This window comes from Girardinichthys multiradiatus, chromosome 8, assembly GCF_021462225.1.
Source record: "Girardinichthys multiradiatus isolate DD_20200921_A chromosome 8, DD_fGirMul_XY1, whole genome shotgun sequence".
Lineage (NCBI taxonomy): Eukaryota > Metazoa > Chordata > Actinopteri > Cyprinodontiformes > Goodeidae > Girardinichthys > Girardinichthys multiradiatus.
The window spans coordinates 5103063-5125100 of record NC_061801.1 but is presented as its reverse complement, the minus strand read 5'-3'; the positions used below and the strand labels follow the sequence as shown (position 1 = coordinate 5125100).

Genomic DNA, 22038 nt, shown 5'->3' with positions numbered 1-22038 from the left:
TCCATTTGATGACGAGCCCCATTCTAGATGATTCTTGATTGATCTATCCTTCGTAAATGGATATGTACCACAGGCTTTTAAAGTAGCTATAATTAGACATTTACTTAGGAAACCGTTTGATCAAGATGATTTACTAAATTACAGACCTAAATCCAATCTTCCATTTTTATCTAAAATTCTTGAAGAAATTGTTGCTAATCAACTGTTTAAGGAGTTTCAGCTAGGTTTCAGGGCTCATCAAAGCAATCAAACAGCACTGGTGAAAGTCACTAATGATATTCTTATGGTCTCTGATAATGGACTTGACTCTGTACTTGTTCTGTTCGATCTCAGTGCTGCATTTGATGCAGTTGATCACCATATTCTCTTAGAAAGGCTGTAACATGCTGTAGGGATCAGGGGAACAGCACTAGGCTGGTTTAAATCTTTTCCAGTACCCCAGGGTTCAGTGCTTAGGCCAATTCTCTTTACTATACACTCACCGGCCACTTTATTAGGTACACCTGTCCAACTGCTTGTTAATGCAAATTTCTAATCAGCCAATCAAGTGACTACAACTCAATGCATTTAGGAATGTTGACATGGTCATGACCAACTGCTGCAGTTCAAACTGAGCATCAGAATGGGGAAGAAAGGTCATTTAAGTGACTTTGAACGTGGGATGGTTGTATGTGCCAGACGGGCTGGTCTGAGTATTTCAGAAACTGCTTATCTAGTAGGATTTTCATGCACTACCATCTCTAGGGTTTACAGAGAATGGTCAGAGAAAGAGAAAATATTGTGCCAGGTGAATGGCCAGACTGGTTTGAGCTGATAGAAAGACAACAGTTACTCAAATAACCACTTGTTACAACCAAGGCATGCAGAAGAGCACCTCTGAATGCACAACATGTCGAACCTTGAGGCAGATGGGCTACAGCAGCAGAAGACCACACCGGGTGCCACTCCTGTCAGCTAAGAACAGGAAACTGAGGCTACAATTCGCACAGGCTCAACAAAATTGGACAATAGAAGATTAGAAAAACGTTGCCTGGTCTGACGAGTCTCAATTTCTGCTGCAACATTCGGATTGTAGGGTCAGAATTTGGCATCAACAACATGAAAGCATGGATCCATACTGCCCTTTATCAACTATTCAGGCTGGTAGTGGTGGTGTAATGGTGTGGGGGATATTTTCTTGGCACACTTTGGGCCCCTTAGTACCAATTGACCATCGTGTCAATGCCAAAGCCTACCTGAGTATTGTTGCTGACCATGTCCATCCCTTTATGACCACAGTGTACGCATCTTCTGATTGTTACTTCCAGCCGGATAATGCCCCATGTCATAAAGCACGAATCATCTCAGACTGGTTTCTTGAACATGATAATTCACTGTACTCAAATGGCCTCCACAGTCACCAGATCTCAATCCAATAGAGCACCTTTGGGATGTGGTGGAACGGGAGATTTGCACCATGGATGTGCAGTGTCAAAATAAGGTGAGATCTTGCCATGTAATCCATGCTACACATAGTAAATGCTGATAATTAACCCCATGAAAGTTATAACAAAAATATCCTTGTGTGTGGAGTGTGCAATGTTTTTATAATCAAGCTGAGAAACTGGAGAGGCCTGTATGGAGCCATGAATTATCTGTCTTATGTTTTCTCATGCAAACGTATAAACAATAATATCCAAGGAATGATGTATGATGATTCTATATTTTTGTATGTAATGAATAAAGTTAGTAGATTTTAACTGAGGAGGGCTGCAGGCACACTAAAGTTTCCTAATAAGGGCTTGACTGAGGAGGACTCCAAGCACTATAAAAGCAATGGAAAAAGAAGAAACAGGGTTGTATTCCTCGCAGAAAACCAGCAAACAAGATCGGAGAGATGCCACAGAGGAATCAGACCAGAGACATTTAACAGAGGATCAACCCGTTGCCTTTGAAGGACTGTGCCTCACAATTAGGAATCTAATTTCATCTGAAAGCTTTTTTATCCAGACAACAGAAGTGAACTTGATCGGTGAACAGCTGATTGCTCCAAGATTCAGGCATCTGGAAGTCCTGACTCAAACTCATTTGCGTCTCTGGTTTTCCCTCAACTCTTCAGCCCCTGGGAACCACTACCTTTGGGGACAAAGAACAACAAAGATCCAGTTTAACCATCAAGGTTTGGAGCATCAATACATGCCACTTAAAGGAAGAAAACTGAAGATTAAGTCATATTCCCTTCAAGAAACTACTCGTTGTCACCAGAAGAATTCTTCTCCATCAGGTTCATGGATGAGTCTCCGTCTTCAAAAGCCTCTTTAAATCCACTAGTTTCAGCATCAGGGAAAGACAGGTTGAGTTGATTGATTCATTACTATTTTTGTGATAATTAATTGTATTGCTGAATTTAAGCTGTTACTGACTCCTGCCAAAGCGTTATTAATAAAAGCAAGCATATAAAATTCTAGTTCATTCGTGGACATTCAATTATTTGAGTCATTATACTGTTGGTTTTTCAGTGGTGGTAAAAAGTCTTGTTGCCTGGTTCTGAGATGTATTAGGAGGTTTTTATTGGTTGCCTTAGCCAAAGTTTGACAAAACAACGCCCTTCAAGCTTGTTCCGAGCTACTAAAATTAACCTAGCCCATATACCAAGTGCCAGTTGTAAATTAGGGAAAGAGCAGCCGTGAACAAAAGTGACTGTCGAAGGTGTGGATGACTGCGAGAGGCTACTCGGTCACCCGGACCTCCAGTTGAAGAAGGGTGAGACTTTTGGATGTAGGCTGTCAGAGGCTAGGCGAGTCATTTCCCGACACCAGCTTAAACAGAACTTTCAGTAAACCTATTTAGTAAGACCTCACAGGTTTAGGGAAGTCCGGACCAGTTGGATGGAGAGCTGGATTGAGCAATCCCTTTTTAGAATTAAGGAAGTAGGAGGGAGGGGTTGGCTCAGCGGACAACGAAAGCAGCCAACAAATCTGCAGCATCTGTGTGATGCTATCATGTCAATATGGACCAAACTCTCTGAGGAATGTTTCCAGTACCTTGTTGAATCTATGCCACGAAGGATTATGGCAGTTCTAAAGGCAAAAGGGGGTCCAACCTGGTACCAGCAAGGTGTACCTAATAAAGTGGCCGGTGAGTGTATATATGTTTCCAATAGGTAAAATTATCAGGCAGCATGTGAAACATTTTCACTTCATTTTCACTTCATCAGCATAAACTTTCATTTATGCTGATGATACTCAGCTTTTTTTTTATCCATAAAGCAAGATGAGCCCAACTAGTTAGATTGACTACATGCATGTCTGGAAGACATTAAAACTTGGATGACTTAAAATATTCTGCTTCTAAATTCAGACAAGACAGAAGTTGTCGTCTTTGGACTGGAATATTTGAAAAAGAAACTGATTGTCAATCCAATGATCTGGACGGCATTAAATTAACCTCTGGTAATAAAGTATAAAAACCTTGAAGTTATTTTCTGACCAGGACATGTCATTTAAATCCCATAGGATTTTCTTCTTTCACCTCTGGAATATTGCTAAAATTAGAAATATCCTATCCAGGAATGACCCTAAAACCCAAGTCCATGCATTTGTTACTTCAAGGCTGGACTATTTTAATTCTTTACAATCAGGATGTCCACAAAATGCAGTTAAAAACGTTCAGTTGATCCAAGATGCAGCAGTAAAAAGAGAGATCATATTTCTCCTATTTTAGCTTCCCTTCACTGACTCCCTGTTAAATCAAGAATAGAATTTAAAATTCTCCTTCTCACAAATAAAGCCCTTAATGATCTAGCTCCATCATACATCAGAAATCTGATTGTTCCATATATTCCTAACAGAACACTTCATTCTCATACTGTAGGTTTACTGGTGGTTCCTAGAGTCTCTAGAAGTAGAATGGGAGGTAGATCCTTTAGTTATCAGGCTCCTCTCCTGTGGAACCAGCTCCCAGTTTTAGTCCGTGAGGCAGACACCCTGTCTACTTTTAAGGCTAGGCTTAAAACTTTCCTTTTTGATAAAGCTTATAGTTAGAGTGGCTTAGGTTATCCTGAGCTATCTCTGTAGTTATGCTGCTGTAGACTTAAACTGCTGGAGGACATAATGACCACTTTCACTCACTCTGCTACATTCTCATACTACTCTCCAATTTTGCATTATTTGCTGTTATTTCAGCTTGTTACTCTATGTTCTGTCTCTGTTCTCTTTCTAGAAGCTACATCTGGCCTGGCTCTGTGTTTAGCTGTGGCACTTTCGTTGTCCCATGAGCTAACCCCTCCCTCCTACTTCCCTATTTCTAAGGGGGTTGCTCAATCCAGCTCTCCATCCAACTGGTCCGGACTTGCCTAAACCTGGAAGGTCGTACTAAGCAGGTTTACTGGAAAATCTGTTTAAGTTGGTATCGGGAAATGACTCGCCTAACCTCTAACAGCCTATCTTTTCCAGAAGTCTCGCCCTTCTTCAACTGGTGGCTTGGACAACTGAGTAGCCCACAGCAGTTATGCACTCGTCGACAGTCACTTCTGTTAACGGCTGCTCATTCCGTATTTTACAACTTGCAATTGGTATATGGGTTAGGTTGATTTTAGTGGCTCGGCACGAGCCCCAAGGGCATTGTTTTAACAAGTTTGGCTTAAGGCAACCTATTAAAACCTCTTAAAATAATTTGGAACCAGGCAACAAGACTTTTTACCACCAACAAAAACTCCAAAAATAAGGTGACTCAAATAATTGACTGTCCACAATAAATCTAGAATTTTATATGCCTTCTTTAATTAGTAATGCTTTTGCAGGGGTCAGTAAAAGCTTGAAAATCAGCAAAACGTAATAATTTGAATAATAGAAATCAATCAATCAACTTAACCTATCTTTCTCTAATGCTGAAACTGGTAAGGCTGAAGAGGCTTTGGAGACGAAGGCTCACCATGGATCCGAATGGAATGATTTCTTCAGTAGGCAATGAGTGATTGTCTTCTTGGGTGAAAGGCAAATCTTCAGTTTTCTTCCTCTAAGTGGACAGGCGCTGATGCTCGGGGTTTCAATAGTCAAGTTGGAAAAAAAAAATAATAATAATAATTTTTATTTAAAAAACAGAAAATTTGTTGGCATATGTTTCAAAAGTCAGTAGCTTCCAGAGGCTGAATAGTTGAAGGAAACCTTTGAGCTGTAATTGAGGTTGGTTCAGGACTTCCAGAAGCCTGAAACTTAGAGCAATCAGTTGTTCACTGACAAAGTTCACTTCAGTTGTCTTGGTAAAAATGCAACAGATGAAATTCAGATTCTCAATTTTGAGTTACAGTTCTTCTCAGGGCACACAGGTTGATCTTCTTTATAATGCAGAATTGTCAGCGGGGCTGTGTCTCCGGTCTTCTGATTCATCTGTAGCTTCTCTCTCCGTCCGATCCTGTTTGCTGGTCTTCTGCAAGGAAACAGCCCCGTTTCTTTCTTCGGCACAGTTTTTATAGTGCAGATAGCGTCACTGCTCATCCCCTGTTGCCAAGCAAGCTTTCCCATCATTGAGTTAAGCGGGCGCCGTTGACTTTTCGGTGCTGTCTCCCAGCCTCCGTAGACACAGTCATAAACAGCCCGCAGCTGGCTCCCTGTGTTATGACCTTTGCCTGTTTTTCGACCTTCACGACTCCTGCTCCTGTCCTGGTGCCATGACTTTTGCCTGTTTTTCGAACTTCAGACTGATGAAAAACAGTGTGCACCTGGCATCTCGTTTCTCGCTCCCATGCTTGTTATGACTTGTGCTTGCTCGTTGACCTTCCATCCATGCCCAGTTCCCGTGAAGCTGGCTCTCCTCTGCCCCTCCCGTCCTGATTTTATGACTCTGCCGCCTCTGGCTCCCAGGCCATGGTGCCCTTCTTATCTGCTCAGCCTCAAGCTTTCTAACACAGTATTTCTCTGCTCCTAGCTCACACCAGTCACAGCCAAAAAAAAACATCACTTCATTATTTTTATCCAGACATCACAATTGATTAACATTAACCCTCTTCATTATATTTAATAATTGTAGAAAAATAGAAAATCATCATACATTTTTCTTTGATTATACTTGTAGTTTTCTACTTCTGAAAAAGATAAAGACAGTTAAGACTTCTGAAAAAGATAAGACAGTCACAGTTAATGTGTGACTCCGTACAGGCCTCTTCAGTCCTCAGTTCCAGAGTGTGAAGATATACTCATTTTACGGTTTACTGTTTCATGACATCTTATCCATGTAATATGATCATTGTTTATTTGATACTCTAAAAATTAGGCTCTCGTTTCATCATATGTGATTGTTGTTAAACTCAATCATAGTGATACACTTCTGCAAAAGAAAGAAGAATTAAAATATACACCAAATGGGCCCCCCAGACTTTATAGCTTTAAAATGTGAACATTTACTACTGTATATTTCATTGATCTAATTATGAGTGTTTAATTAATTTCTGCATGGATACATGGAAAAATCTCACCTCATTTTGACAGCACCTTCCTGGAGGAGAACATCAGCCAAGCTGCTGCAGCCAACAACTTAATGCCTACCTTCTACTGACGATACACTTGCCCTGTCTTTCAGTGATTAACCCTGTCTCTCCTAGACATAGCTACTGGCTGAGCTTCTACTGTGACTAACTATATGTGCTCTCTTTCATCCTCTAGACATGAAAACTGGCTCAGAGTTCCATCTGCTTAGCTGTCTTTTTCTCCTAGATGAAGCCTCTAAAGGAGCTATAACCATTAATGTTTCACTTTTCTTTCCTATAGAAAGTACTCCTGGATCAATGCTTCTGTGTTCTCTTTGTGTCTCTGCTCTGTTCTCTCAAACCCCTAGTCGGTCGTGCCAGATGGGGCTCACACTAAGCCTGGTTCTGCTGGAGGTTTCTTCCTGTTAAAAGGAAGTTTCCTCTCCATTGTCACTAAATGCATTCTCAGTATGAGGTATTGCTGCAAAGTCAATGCAAGCCACTGTCTCCACATGCTCATCTAGGAGGAGCGAATGCTGGAAGTCACTGACTCGATGCAATCTGCTGGGTTTCTTTAGATAGAAAAACCTTTTAACCAATTTGAATAATAATCTGACTGCACTGTTTGATAGTTAGAATTGATTGTATGTATGTACCAGACTTGAAACCTGTACAATTGGATTGAATTGACTTTGTAAGTGCCTTGAGATAACGTTTTGTGAATTGGTGCTATATAAATAAAACTGAACTGAACTAAAAACTGAATGTTTTTGGACAGACAGAGGAACCTGGGGTACCTGAAAAGAACCCTTAAATACACAGTGAGAGCATACCAACTCCATGCAGAAAGAGCCCAGGCCAGAATTTGAACCCAGGACCTTCTCTTGCTTTAAGGCAACAGTGCTACCAACTGCACTGCCATGCAGCCATGGGGGATTTTCATTCAAATTTAGTTCTGATTTGCCGTTAGACTACTCCAAACCTTATATTTCTTCTCAGTTTAACCATAATCATAGACCTAATGACATGGAAAATACAATGTAAATATTAGGTTATTTAGTTTGTTGACATTAATCCATTGGTGGTTTATTTAGTCATCTTGTATCACTTAAGGTCTGAAGTTTCCACGGATTTTCCTCTGTTTTCAGAGAAGGAGATGAGAGACACTTTTGCAGACAAGATGATGACTGAAGATGATTAAAGCTTTGTGCAAGTTTTGAGTCCTGGGCACATCTACCCCTCTTTCCTGTCTGCATACTGTCAAAAAAACATAAATAAATAAAGGCCACTAGTGCTGAAAAAAATACCTTTAGAAAAAAAAAAAAGAAAATATACAGCAGAAGAAATGAGACTGCTCAGCTCAGACACCTATAAAATGAATCCTTAGAATATTGTACAAATGTTATAAATATATTTTATGACATTCGTTTGCTTAATCACTCTGCCACCCTCTTAAGTTACACATTTATCAATATGTTGTCTAACACGTTGATTATTCTGGTTAGTTTGCTTCATCAGGATCTGCTGAGTGGATAATGTCTTTGTAAAATCAGTGCTGACAACTACCTTTCAAATCAATATTACACTTTTTAATACTTTAAAAGGGCTTTTACTTTTAGCATAGAGTGTATTTGGTCCAGTGTGTTAGCTTACAGATATTGGAATTTACTATATGACCATATTTTTTAATACATTATTTAGTAGAGCAATAAAAGTTTTATTACTGACAAATCTGTTTATTTAAATTTATTTAAGTCTATAACACCATCTAAAACCTTTTTAAATTAGTTCCATTGGTCTAGTATTTTTTACTTAACATCTGTGTTCAGTTTAGGACAATGATACTTACATACGCATATATTAGTTTATGTGTATCCTTAACTAACTTAAGCAGAGCACAGTTACCTTAAAAAAAAACTTCACTTGAATATTTTAGTGGGTCACAATTTGCTTCTCTTAGCCTCTTCCTCTCGCTGTGGTGCTGCATCTCATGGTGTGTTCAATTTTGACCAGTTAACCAGAATTTACAAGTCCCTAATATCAACTTTAAGACTCACTGAAGTCAAGTTCTAACCTCTAAGGTAAGTCCTATTCAGCTTGAAACTCCTTCCAAGAGAATATTTGTTGGGATTGTTTTTGTTAAGCTGTGAATCATTCTAAAAACAATCAAACATCAGAATCAGTAATCAGTAGGTTTTCATCTGAAATACTTTTAAGTCATAGAGACATCTTTAGCAAGTATGAGGGTAAATGTGTTAAATAAAAGCCTCTTTTTAGTCCATTATTGTAGAACTGATTTAAATTAAGCCACATTGTAGGGGTTTAAAGCATAAGCTGTCTGTTTAAAGTCATACAACAGCATCTCAAATGGGTTTAGGTCCAGACTTTGACTAGACCTCTCCAAAACCTTTGTTTGGTTTTTTTGAGCCATTCAGTAATGAACTTGCTGGATTGTGTGAGAAGTGTATTTTCCTGCATAGCTCAAGGTTAACTTGAGCTGAAAAACTGATGAGTAGACATCATGGTTGATCACAGTCAATACATTTAAGACGGAGGGCAGGTTGGTTTAGATAGCTCTTTTTTCCCTCAGTAAATGAAACCATCATTTAAAAACTGCCATTATATTTACTCAGTTTGTCTTTGTGTGATAGTAAAATTTGGTTGATGATCAGAAACATGGCTGTGATGGCTTGGCAACTTGTTCAGGGTGTAGCTTGCTTCTTGTCCAATCAGCCCTCTGAGACTCTGCTTAGATAAGTGAGTATAAACAATGGATGAATATAAAACATTAAAGTGTAACAAAAAATGCAAAAACAGAAGAAATCTTTAAGAGGGGAAATACATTTTCCTAGCTCTGTATCAATGAGCACATAGAAAGACAGAAAGTATTAGAACTAATGTTTAATTCATTGAAAATGCTACCTCTGGTTATATCACATGCCTTGGCTCTCTCACAAAGTTTGATGTAACTGAAATTTAAGGGTGAATGTTGGTTTAGAAAATGTAATTCTTAAAATCTTAATAAAGATCCTGTTTGACCTGCTGCCATCTGCAAATCATAAAATATCATTCACAGCATGAAAACAAGGCCAGGATTGACAACTATGGAGAGATGTTGTAACTGGCTCCTCTCCATAGTTGTGCCATAGATAAATATGTTTTAATGGATGGGGGTACTCCAGTGGTGTTTGAGATATGCATCAAGTGGTCGAGTGCCTGGGAGGGATTTACTCAATCATCATGACAGCAACAGATGAGGCTTGTGGGCAGGGATGAACTGGCCAACTGGCAAAGACAGATATCCTTGCGGGCAGGGACGAACTGGCCAACTGGCAAAGACAGATATCCTATCCTATCCTATCCTATCCTATCCTATCCTATCCTATCCTATCCTATCCTATCCTATCCTATCCTATCCTATCCTATCCTATCCTAACCTATCCTATCATATCCTATTGGACAACTTTATGTTGATCCTACATTGCACTGCACACCAGGCCAAAGAGAACAGGTGTTTCATGTTATGACTGGGCCAGCCCTGTGTCTGTGAAGAAAATAACCAATGGGCTGCAGACTAGTGTGCTAGTGGTTGGGAAACAATCTTGCGCTGACTTTTTATTTGGCCATATACATTAGGACCAAGCGAAAGGGGTTTGTGTTTAATAATGAATCGGGTTGCTGCTCTACTGGTTATATGGTCCGGTCAGACCAATATAGAATAAAAAAAAAAGTGTTGGGACTGTCGGCCCACTAGTAAAATGCACGGTGTGCCCGATGGCCAGTTGGTCCCTGATTATTAAACACCAACCCCTTTTGCTAAGATCCTGCCTGCCTAATGTATGTGGCAAAAACAAAATCAGCACAAGTTTTATTCACTAACATTGGACCTTGACACACGCTAGTCTGCAGCCCATTGGTTATTTCCTTTACTAGTTTTGAATGTGAGAACACTTTTTAAAACGACTATTCACCAACAATAACAGTAGGTCAGTGGACAGCATTCTAATTTAATTATTAGACTATTATTGTTTGTGGGGTGTGTAGTAGGCTAGCCCAAGGCTAAGCTACTTTTTATCCCTGGAAAAATTTGTTAGGCAGTTTATGTGTAGGTGATTAGGGACAATGTCATTTTGTCCATTGACTATGTTATGCCAATGCAACTGTGCCCCTCTTTACAAGAGTATCCAATAATAAGTCACCACTCACATGATGAAAAGTGAGCCAAAGCACGCCACAATGGAAGAAAATCATACTTTTTAAAATTACATCATTTTGTTCATTGCCACTGTTATGCCAATGCAGCCTTGTGTCTGTTTATCATAGAATCCAATAATTACATACTGGATATGCATTTTAAAAAAGAGTGAGGAGAAAGAGAGTTCTGAGAGAGAATTCACAATTTATTGAGTACCACTCTTAGAATATATAGCATCTAATCCACCATTTCTCATCTCTATTCTTTCTATTTGTCTTCTCTTCCTCCCTGAAACACCAAGGTGCACCAAATAGGATGAATGCTTCTTTAATATTCATTACTGTGATGGAGTGGTGGAGTATACCTTCTGTAGTGACTCTCTTTGGAAGTATTTAATGTGTCCACTCTTGGTTTTAAAGACTTGCACAGTTGGTATACACATTAAAGAGACACACATATAAAATGGAAAGTCTGCTGGTTCCCTTCCCAGGACTACTGTGTAAAACCGACCAGTCTCTGCTGTGTGGCATTACCTTGGTTTTGAATGCACCATGGAGTTGATTGTTTTAGTTTGTTGTCATATAAAAAAACTTGGTCTGGCTCTAGAGGGCTCAATAAGAGACATTACGCCATTTGTAGGGATTAAATGTATAACCTGCAGTTCTTTGAAATACATTTATGTATTTTTCTACAAAAAAAGGTGAATTCATAGATGTTTAATTTATTAGTTATAGTTGCTTAAACCTCTGCATGGTAGCCGAGGAACATTTAAAACAACACAACAAGGTTTTACTTCATTCAGACAAAGTAAGGCTGAAGAGTGTCAAAAGGAGAAACATCTATAATCACAAACATTTTCTATTTAATACTCAGAAACTCAAGTGATTCAAGTCTGATCCAAACAGCAAATACATAACTTAGTAGAAGACAATAAATAGCATCTACAGTGTAAAGTTATACAGTACATTGATGGTGACTAAAGTTCTACCACTGCATCCAAATAAACACTAATAATCTCAAGTGTTTCAAAGTTCTCACTAAGCTTGTCAATGGGTTACATTATTATGAAGATTTAATTTACAATTTGCCCCGGCTCAGACTTGGCATTAAAATACATCCTGGGTAAACCAGGGACAAGTAGAAAAGGCTTACTATGACTGTACTCACCAGGTACTGGTAATCAGATCAAAGTTACGCAGTTTACCTGTAAGTAAACACAAAGCAACTTCACACCAATGGGCTGTCAATACCATTAGCAGTTCTAATAATGTTATAGTCAAATCATAAATACATTCAATCCCCTGCATATTTAAAATTAACATTGTTTAGATTTACCTACATTACATTTTTCTGGAGTTATGTTGAATACAAAACTCTGATTACCTTATTTATGCAGTTCAATAGATGCAATATGAGAGTCATGGGAAGATGAATATATTGTGACTTCACAAAGCTCAGTTTCAGCAAAATTACTCTGATGATTTTAACTAGTATGACACCCAGATGGTTCTTTAGAACATTTTGTATGTTCCCACCAATATTCAGCAATGTTCAAGCAGGATCAGATGACCCAGTCTGGATGGTAGTTCAGGATTTGAACAGGGTAAGAGTTAAAAGAAATTCATGGCACTTTAATGGAAGTGTACGGGTATGTCCTTTCTTTACCTCATTACTCCAAGTGGAGGTGTTCAGACAGCATCAGTTGTAGCTAATGATAAACAGTTAACTTGTTCTGTTTCATTGTAAAACTTTGTAGGAAGCTTAATCTTTAACTGAAATTGTTAATAAGGTTAATAAGGTGATTGTGGTCAAATAACAGTTACAGGTGTTTTATTTGCTTGTTATTTATTTCATCGACCAGTTGTTTCTGAAAAATCTCAACTAGGATTTCCACATGCAGAAAAAGATTTTAAAGTGCAATATCACAATCAGTGTGTGCAAAGTTGTGGTTTCACTTTTGCTTCACTTCTTTTTCCAAGTTGCAATTAAGCTGTCTTCACGACATTCAAAATAGAGTTATGACCTAATATCTGATGGGCATTCAGTACATGTAATGCCTTCAAATAAGCTGGCATACAAATTTCTGAGTTTGTATAACATGGTACTGGACCTCCTCACAAACAGTCCTCTGGAATGATTGGCAGTCACATTTTCTCTTCAACGCCCTCTTCTTGCAGGGTTGCGTCCTAACCGCTCCCTCTGTCTATTCTTAATGAACTTTAACCCCAAACAGGAAAAGAGCAGAGTTTGCAGATGAAACCACCAACACTGCTAAAGCAATTAACAATCTTGCACTTCGAAGTGCAGCTTGTTGCTTAGTGTTGACAAACTGAATTAACTTTTGAAAACATAAAAAACATTGGGAGACTTGAGGTGAAAAAGGTGAACACCTCAGTTTCTGGAAATTAACTTGTCTGCTCCCACTTTGACAGTTTGCAAAACTAGGCTTTTACTTGGCGGAACTCCAAGTTGGCTTCATTTAAATGTTAACTCAGAAATCAACTGGAAAAGTAACAAATTTGTTGTAATGTGCGTAACCAAAGGCTTGTACCGGTGAATTTTCATTAAAGAACCAGGTATTTTAAAGAAAATGCACATAATGATTGATTACCAAAGCTTCAGGAGTGTATCTCTAATTAGTATACATCTCAGTCCTAACACAAATGAAATGAATAATACAATCATCGTATCTACTGTTTTTCACAGTAGCTTGAAATTTAGCTAATACATTGTGACATACAAATGGTGTTCTACTGTGTGTAGGTGCACGAACCTTGAAACAACTTTGGTATTAAATCTTGCCCGTCATAATGTTTGTAACTGGAGAACTAAATATTTTCTGGGGAGTTCTGGGAAAGTCCAGGTGGTTTGGCTTGCTCCTTTTTTGTGTTTTTGACTCCAAGTTAAATCCACAAACTTCTTCAACTTTGTTTGATGATGAACATTCAGAACATGTAAAAGAAGCTGTTAAACATTAGCGGGTATTAGTATTAGAGCCAGATCCAAGTGACTACAGCGTAGGACTTCTTCACAGTTTTTTCAGCAGTTCTTTGTGATGGCTTGTTTGCGATCTTTATCAGTCAGGTCATGAAAAACCATTCCCCAGCTGGAATCTTGGCAAGGAATTGTGTGATCAGCATTATTAGGAGTTAGCTGGTAATGTTTTGGATAGTAGCGCTGAGCTGATCTCAGGCCTGGGTGAGGGGACACACACTGATCCCATCCTGTTGAGGGATGTGGCTTTTGTTATGCCCTCACTGCCCACGGTGGACAAAGGGAAGCTCTCATAGCTCTCGCCTGCCCGAGTGCCACACTGGCAGCGCTGCAGTGTTGTCCTTAGCTCCCGTTGGAAGTTGCTGTTGAGGAAGCCGTACACCACGGGGTTGATGCAAGTGGAGGCCATGGCTGTAAGGTGGCAAGCAGAGAAGACAGCATCATGCTGACAGTCTGGTAGGGCCTGGTGATGCCAGTCAAACAGAGTGTTGAAGACATTCAGAGGGAGCCAGCACAGAGCAAAGGCGATGACAATGGCTAACAGCATGATGTTAATCCTCTGGGCTCCTCGAGTCCTTCTGCTGCGCTCCAGCATGTCCCTGCACAACACAGAATGATACCCATTTCCAGACAGTTCACTACTGATGTTTAACCTGAGGCAGGATTATTCAAGAATATGATACATAAATAGTGCGGACAGAAGACTTAAATGTGGCGTCAAAACAGTTGGTTGCAAGACACCTGTGATGAGAAGATTTTTGAAGTGCATGAGGGAAAGTATAGCTGTGTGACCTGCGTCGTCTCAGACGGATGAAGATCCTCAGGTAGCAAAGGAGCACCAAAAGGAGCGGCAGGCAGTACTGGAAGATCAGCAACGAGGTTGTGTAGGCAAGGCGATGTTTATCTGATGGCCACAACTCCATACAGATCAAGTGGTCCCTTCAGACATTTCAGGAAAAAATAACAAAAAAACTATTTTAAAAAATAAACATAGAAAAAATGTGTCTGCATGTTGAGATTAAAGAGTTAGGAAAGATCTCTCACAGAAATAAGGTTCTGTGAAATTATTATCTGTTATAGTTTCTTTATATGTTGTAGGAAGAATTACTTGTAGGAAAAGTAAATAAATCCTTGGAGCAGTGGAATCTAACAAGCCACTCGGATGAACACTATATCACAGCTTCATTTGAAAAATCAGAGAGGTAATTTTTAAACTACAAAACCTTGAAAGCACAGCAATAACCTCTTGGATGCTGCTATACAACTGACACAAACCCAAAATTAAAGGAGGTAAAAAACACCTGCAGATCTGGTGATACAGCCCTCAAGCTCAGGCACCATTAAACCACATAGAAACATGGACGTTATCCAGCTGGATAGAACTGCACAAAACGTTACAAGTCACTTGTAAAATTGTAGACACATGCTACCGGTCAAAGGTTTTAGACATGCTTTCTCATTTAATTGTTTTTTTTATTTTTATGTTTATGGCTATTAATATTGTACGTAGATTCTCACTGAAGGCATCAAAACTGTGAATGAACACATATGCAATTATGTAGCAAACAAAAAATTGTAAAATAACTTTAAATTCATTCAAATGCCCATTGCTGTGATGACTGAAATATTAACCTCTGGCCATCTCTCAGTGAACCCCTGGCAAGTTCTATCTCAAGACTCTTTGGAAAACCATTTCAGGTGACCACCTTATGAAGGTCATGGAGAGATTGCCAAGAGAGCAAAGCAGTCATCAAAGCAAAAGTTGGCTATTTTGAAAAATATCCATCCATCCATCCATCCATCCATCCATCGTCTTCCGCTTATCCAGGGTTGGGTCGTGGGGGCAGCAGCCTAAGCAGAGAGACCCAGACTTCCCTCTCCCAGCCACTTCCAGCTCGTCTGGGGGAATCCCAAGGCATTCCCATGTCAGCCGAGGAACAAAGTCTCTCCAGCATGTCCTCAGCCTTCCTCTGGGCCTCATCCACGTGGGACGTGCCCAGAACACCTCACCAGGGAGGCGTCCAGGTGGCATCCTAACCAGATGCCTGAGCCATCTCAACTGGCTCCTCTCGACGTGGAGAAGCAGCAGCTCTACTCTGCCCAGACACCCTGCGGAGGAAACTCATTTCAGCCTCTTGTATCTGTGATCTCGATCTTTCGGTCATGACCCAAAGCTCATGACCATAGATTATGGTAGGAACGTAGATCAACCGGTAAATCGAGAGCTTCGCTTTCTGACTCAGTTCTCTCTTCACCACAACAGACTGGTACAGCGCTGGCATCACTGCTAATGCAGCACCAATCCGTCTATCAATCTCACGCTCCATTTTTCCCTTATTTGTGAACAAGACCCCAAGATACTTGAACTCCTCCACTTGAGGCCACCGAAACGGATCCCCTCTGCACCTTGGCTGCACCTAAAAATTCTGTCCATAAAAGTTATAAACAGAATCGGTGACGAAGGGCAACCTTGGCGGAGTCTAACCCTGACCGGAAACGAGTCCGACTTACTGCCGGCAATGCGGTCCAAGCTCTGACACCGGTCATACAGGGACCTAACAGCCCGTATCAAAGGGCCTGGTACCCCATACTCCTGGAGTACCCCCCACAGGATTTCCCGATTGACACTGTCACACGCCTTCTCCAAGTCCACAAAGCACATGTAGACCAGTTGGGCAACTCCCATGTACCCTCCAGGACCCTGCTGAGGGTGTAGTGAGCTGGTCCAGTGTTCCACAGCCAGGACAACAACCACACTGCTCTTCTTGAATCTAAGGTTCGACTATCTGACAGACCCTCCTCTCTAGAACCCCCGAATAGACCTTACGACCTTATAGACCTTAAGATTGTGACTCCCCTATAGTTGGAACACACTCTACAGTCCCCCTTTTTGAATAGGGGGACCACCACCCCGTTCTGCCAATCCAGTGGAACTGCCCCCGATGTCCACGCGATGCTGCAGAGTCGCGTTAGCCAACACAACCCTACAACATCCAGAGCCTTAAGGAACTCCGGGCGAATCTCATCCACCCCCAGGGCCTTACCACCGAGGAGCTTTTTAATCACCTCGGTGACTTCAGCACCAGAGACTGGAGAGCCCCAAGGCCCCCAGGCTCCGCTTCATCAGTGGAAGACGTGCCGGTGGGATTGAGGAGGTCTTCGAATTATTCCGCCCACTGACCCCTAACGTCCTGAGTTGAGGTCAACAGCCCACCCTCCCCACTGTAAACAGTGTTGGTGGTGTACCTCTTGACCCCCCCCCCTCCGTACAGAAGTTGTTTTCCATGGCCTCTCTGAACCCCTCCCACATCTGCGATTTTGCCTTAACCACCAGAGCCGCATGCCGCTTGGACTGCTGGTACCCATCAGCTGCTTTCGGAGTCCCACAGGCCAAAAAGACCCAATAGGACTCCTTCTTCAGCCTGACAGCATCCCTCACCACTGGAATCCACCAGCGGGTTTGAGGATTGCTGCCGCGGCACCAACAACCTTGCAACCAAAGCTCCGGTAAGCCGCCTCAGCAATTGAGGCACAGAACATGGCCCACTCAGACTCAATGTCCCCCACCTCCCCCGGAACATGTTTGAAGCTCTCCCAGAGGTGGGAGTTGAAGCTCCGCCTCATGAGAGACTATGCCAGGCGTTCCCAGCAGAGCCTCAAGATTTGTTTGGGTCTGCCAGGTCTGACTGGCATCCTTCCCCATTATCGGAGCCAGCTCACCACCAGGTAGTGGTCAGTGGAAAGCTCCGCTCCCTTCTTCACCAGATCAGATGACACGACAACAAAGTCGACCATCAAAACAGACAGTGTACATCTAACTGGCTGTCATCTTTCACCACTCAAAGGATTCATTTACTTTCAACAAACTCACAGTGGGGTTACATGTTTCTTCTGCAGATAAGGGAAGCATTACCGAGAAAAATCCAAATTTACCCTTTAAGGTTTGACAGCAGTAGGGCCTTTGGTTTTGTAGTGTTGCATCAGCTTGTATGGTAACAACACAGCCTTCAACATACCTTTCATCTTTCCTTCTAAAGTAAAGTAGATGTTTACTAGATAAGAATGTTTACACCTGTCTCTCTTTCATGTATCATCTAACAGCTTTTTGTGTGATGTGATCTTAGCAGGTGTACTGATTGACTGACAGGAAAACATTGGTTGATGGGAGTAGGAAACTGTAGCACTGAGAGTCACTAACTGAGGGAATGGTTGAACAGAAAACATATTACAAAAATACCACAGAGATCATGAAAGCAAGTAAATGCATTAATCAATCAAATCAATCAATCAATCAATCAATCAACCAACCAATCAATCTTTATTTATAGAGTACTTTTCATATAGCCAAGTGTAATAGAAAGTGCTTTCCAGAGGTTAAAAACAGAAGGGAAGACAAAAAACCACCAGAGACGCATATTTAAAAAACTGCTCAAACTAAGTAAACACACAAAAATATACAAACGACATAATAATGATAATAGGATGATGAAGAATTAAAAGAGAAAGAAATCAATAAATGCAGCCATTTAGACTAGGGAGGAAACAATGGAGATGGGACAAAAATACATAAAATAAATTTATAAAGACACACAAGTTATAGCAACCTAAAACAATTAAAAGGTACACATACAAAACATAAACAGTAAGCAATACAATCTAAAATAATTATCAAGAACGTATGGCAGTACTGGTTCAAATACTGAAGTCAGAAGGGACAAGGGTTATTTGTTTTTAGAGTGATCTGGTTAAGTCCATGGTGGTTGACGAATGAAAAGAACCATCCTTTTTATCCACAAAGAAGAATCCTGGACCCAGGGGGAAAGTGGAATGACGAATGATACCTGTAGACAGTGATTCATTAATATATTTCTCCATACAGACCTTTTCAGGTTTGGACAAATTATAAAGATGACTTGAAGGGAGAGCATTTCCGGTAAACAGTTCTATCGTACAATCATATGGTCTGTGGAGGAAGTAATGAGAGTGCTTAGGATTTGCTGAATACATGTTTAAGATCATCTTCAGGCACAATGGACAGATCAGGGTAGACAACCTCTTCCTCAGAATGGTTGATGACAAGTTTAACCTGGGTTGATTGCAGGTAGGTTGAGTAAAGATTATGATTATTGATTAACTAATATTTATTAAAAATTATGATTAAAAATCAGTCAGTTATTTGCTACCGCTTATTCCATAGTGGGTCACCGGGAAGCTGGTGCCTATCTCCAGCAGTCTATGTGCGAGAGGTGGTGTACACCCTGGACAGGTCGCCAGTCCATCGCAGTAGTTAAAAATCATAATTCAGAAAAATAATTTCTTAACCTAAAATCATCACTTACAAATAGAAATCAGAGATGTCCTCTGGTGTTATGATTATGGGCTCAAAGTTATTAATAATTACAATTAGTAAATTATCCTTAATAATTGATCATTATTAACTAAAAACCACACTAAATGTCACTGTTTAATCAACTGCTTCACCGAAGGTGGGGAAACTTTGACCGTATTTTGACAGATAAATCACTCTTGCTCAAAATAAACACTTTCTCTTTATCTAAGTGAACATTTAATAAATCAACAGCCCTGATACACTTTGCTATTCTGATTTAAAAATCTTCAACTCATCAAGCATGCAAAATTCTACACAAAAAAGATAAAACAACATTGAGTGTCTATGAAAGTCAAACCAGCAGTTTATGGGCAAAATGGTAATGGAACAAAGCTTTGGGAGCGGCCTCCACCAGCCTGCAGTCATAAAACCCCCATAGTTTAAGCTCAGTGAAACACAAAGGGTTGTAAAATGTTTAGGCGGCAACCAGTGGAAATACACTATGAGTGAAGACAAGGGAACAGTGAGTGTTCCACCATGAGGTGCCAGCTGCAGCTTCAGGGCTTCTGAAAACCCCCAACCGTCCAACTTTTAAGTTCATAACAAACTCAAGGACGGTTGGCACCTCCTCTTTGGCAAAAGAGGAAAAATATGACAGACCGTCAGCAGTTGACTGCAGCAAAAACAAAGAGGAAAATTTCGTCTCCTTGGAAAACTTCTCTGGGTTTTTCTTGAGTTTTGTGTCAGTTCCACACCTTCAATTGGTAAGGCAAAAACCTATTGGTCTTCTTATCCCAGTAAGCTTTGGTTCGTTGAGCTTCTCATGAGTTTGGCCAGTGAGGAGAATGAATGAAACCCACTTGTGCGTTTCTTCTCCGGAATGATGCGCGACTCCGTTGCATGATAACCACGTCTCGGTTTCCAGCGGGAGAAAAAGCAATGGTGGAGCGTCTCACGTGTAATGACCCGGTTTCCCGCAGCACAGGCAACAGCCTCGAATCGTTGCTGTCGTCCTTCAGTGGTAATTCTAGTTCTACCACTCCGGTGGCTGACGGATTGGAGCAGAAGTGAAAAGCGGTCTTGGAAGCCTGGGTGGAAGAAAAAGATTTATTTGTCACCTTTTTCTATTTCTCTCTTGGATTCAGTTGTCGATACGGATGGCTAGGGAAATTAAATCCTCAATATATCGTAGTTCGTCTCTGCAAGCAGGTTCATCTTTTGATATCGAAAATAAAGTCATTATAATGCCTTGGCCTGCAGAAGGGCAATAAGATGTAGAAGGACTGACAAAAATTGGAGAACACTGAAGAATGAACCCACCACATTTATCTATGTCACTAGAAAACTGCTCAGGGTGGGAGAAATTGCTTCTCGGAAACGGGATGAAGCGGGAAGAGTTTTAAGAGGTACCGCAGATGTGCCAATTGTAGAAGCAAATTAAACTGGAGGAAGAATTTTGCAGTTTATTTTGTGTAGTAAACAAAACATTTAATCAACACGATGAGAAACGTAGTGCAGTTGTTCAAACAAAGATTGTAATATAATTTCATGTTTGGTTATTTGGGTAGTTTGTTTGGAAGAAGAGTTATTGACTCATGCTGCTGGGTAAGACTGGCCTGATAGTGCTGGCATTTTTCCAGGACGTTTTTTGACACATGCAGAATCAAATTGGAACTCAGAGTATGTGCAAAATAAAAAGGTTGATTTACAAAGAGAAACAATTTGAAAACACACTTGTGTGTCTTTGTTAGATTGGTTCTGCTGGCTCTGGGAAAGAGGAGAAACAGTTTAGTTGAAGCAGGGGAAGATAAGAGGAAGTTGTTCAAGTAAATGATTCAATGAAGACATACTGTGCTGATGTTGATGCTGACACTTGAGGAGAAGGATTATCCAGGTGGAGTCTTGAGGAAGAAGGTCACAAAGAGGTAAGTGAAATCCAAAGGACTTCCACTTTGAATGGAACCGATGAAGTTCTGTGATCCAGGTGGGAACTAAACAGAGAGCTAGCGAGTGTTGGAGAGCGGGCAGTCAGGGGACTGAAGACGAAGGAGGTGCTGACTGCAACCATGAGTAATTGTCTTGGAGATGTCTGTCTTGGAGGATTCTTGTGAAAGAGACATCCAGAATTGGTGCAGAAACCAACGGGAGGTCAGCAACTTGGGAAGCACAGAGATCACATGTGAGGAACTCAGAGCAGAATAGGTCAAAAATATGAAAACTAGACTTCAACAATTTGTCAAAACCACTTAGGAAAAATGTCTTGGCGTGTTTCTACCAGGTTGGTTGTGCATCAGGCAAGGACAGGTTGTCTCACAGCTCCTTAAATCTCCAAACAGCCTGATGAGAGGATTGCCGACAGGTACGCAGTCAGACGCCGTCCGCCACCCCCCCCCCCCCCCCCCCAACAACAGAAATCCTCTGTTCAGGAAAGAACAGGCACACAATCACACCCACACACAAGAATCATGACACATAATGAGGAACATGCATGGGTATTTGCTTTAATCAAGTTTATTATTACTTCTTCCATCAGTGACTTAAAGTCTCTGCAGATTAATTTATTTTGAATTATTAATAACACAGCTTCATATGTTTGCATTCAGCTACTTACCTTCTCCTGGTCAGTGAGAAAAAACCCAGACGTGTTGACAATAACATGTTCAGACTACATGTTGCTGAGCTACAATGCAACCAAAACCAAATCAAAAAAAGAAAACAAATATTTTCTTTTTACATGTAAAAAAACATCCACATCATATAAAAACTGTTCTGAATATTTCTTAAAGGAACAGGTTAGTTTGGTTTGTTATTTTCTGGTTTAACTGTGTCATTTATTGCTTGCTGCCACTCCTGCAATGATTATTTTATGGTCATTCTTTACTCCCTATGGTAATTCTCACTGGCTGTGTGTTCTGTGAGGTCTGCTGACATTTATGAAAGTGTTCTGAGTTTGCATCAGGGCCATGAGCAAACATTATTTCATCACCAGTGTTGGATAGCATAGTCTAACGAGGATGAAAAATGGCCTCAACAGGGCCCCTTTCCTTCCACCTCAATTCCAGATTGTTCATGTTATGC

General features: G+C 40.6%; 1 protein-coding gene across 4 annotated transcripts in view; it reads right to left on the bottom strand.

Moving 5' to 3' along the window:
* Positions 1–11345: 11345 nt before the first annotated feature.
* Positions 11346–22038, bottom strand: part of npy8ar (neuropeptide Y receptor Y8a) — a 63441-nt gene continuing 52748 nt past the window's right edge. For 3 of the 4 annotated variants that reach the window (XM_047373673.1, XM_047373671.1, XM_047373670.1), the window contains 2 exons: positions 14373–14570; positions 11346–14230 (listed from right to left, as the gene is read on the bottom strand). In XM_047373673.1, coding sequence (XP_047229629.1) covers positions 13780–14230; positions 14373–14570 — 649 coding nt within the window. In that variant the 3' untranslated portion in view covers positions 11346–13779. The remainder of the gene's footprint in view (positions 14231–14372; positions 14571–22038) is intronic. The other variant, XM_047373672.1, reaches the window with a different exon arrangement.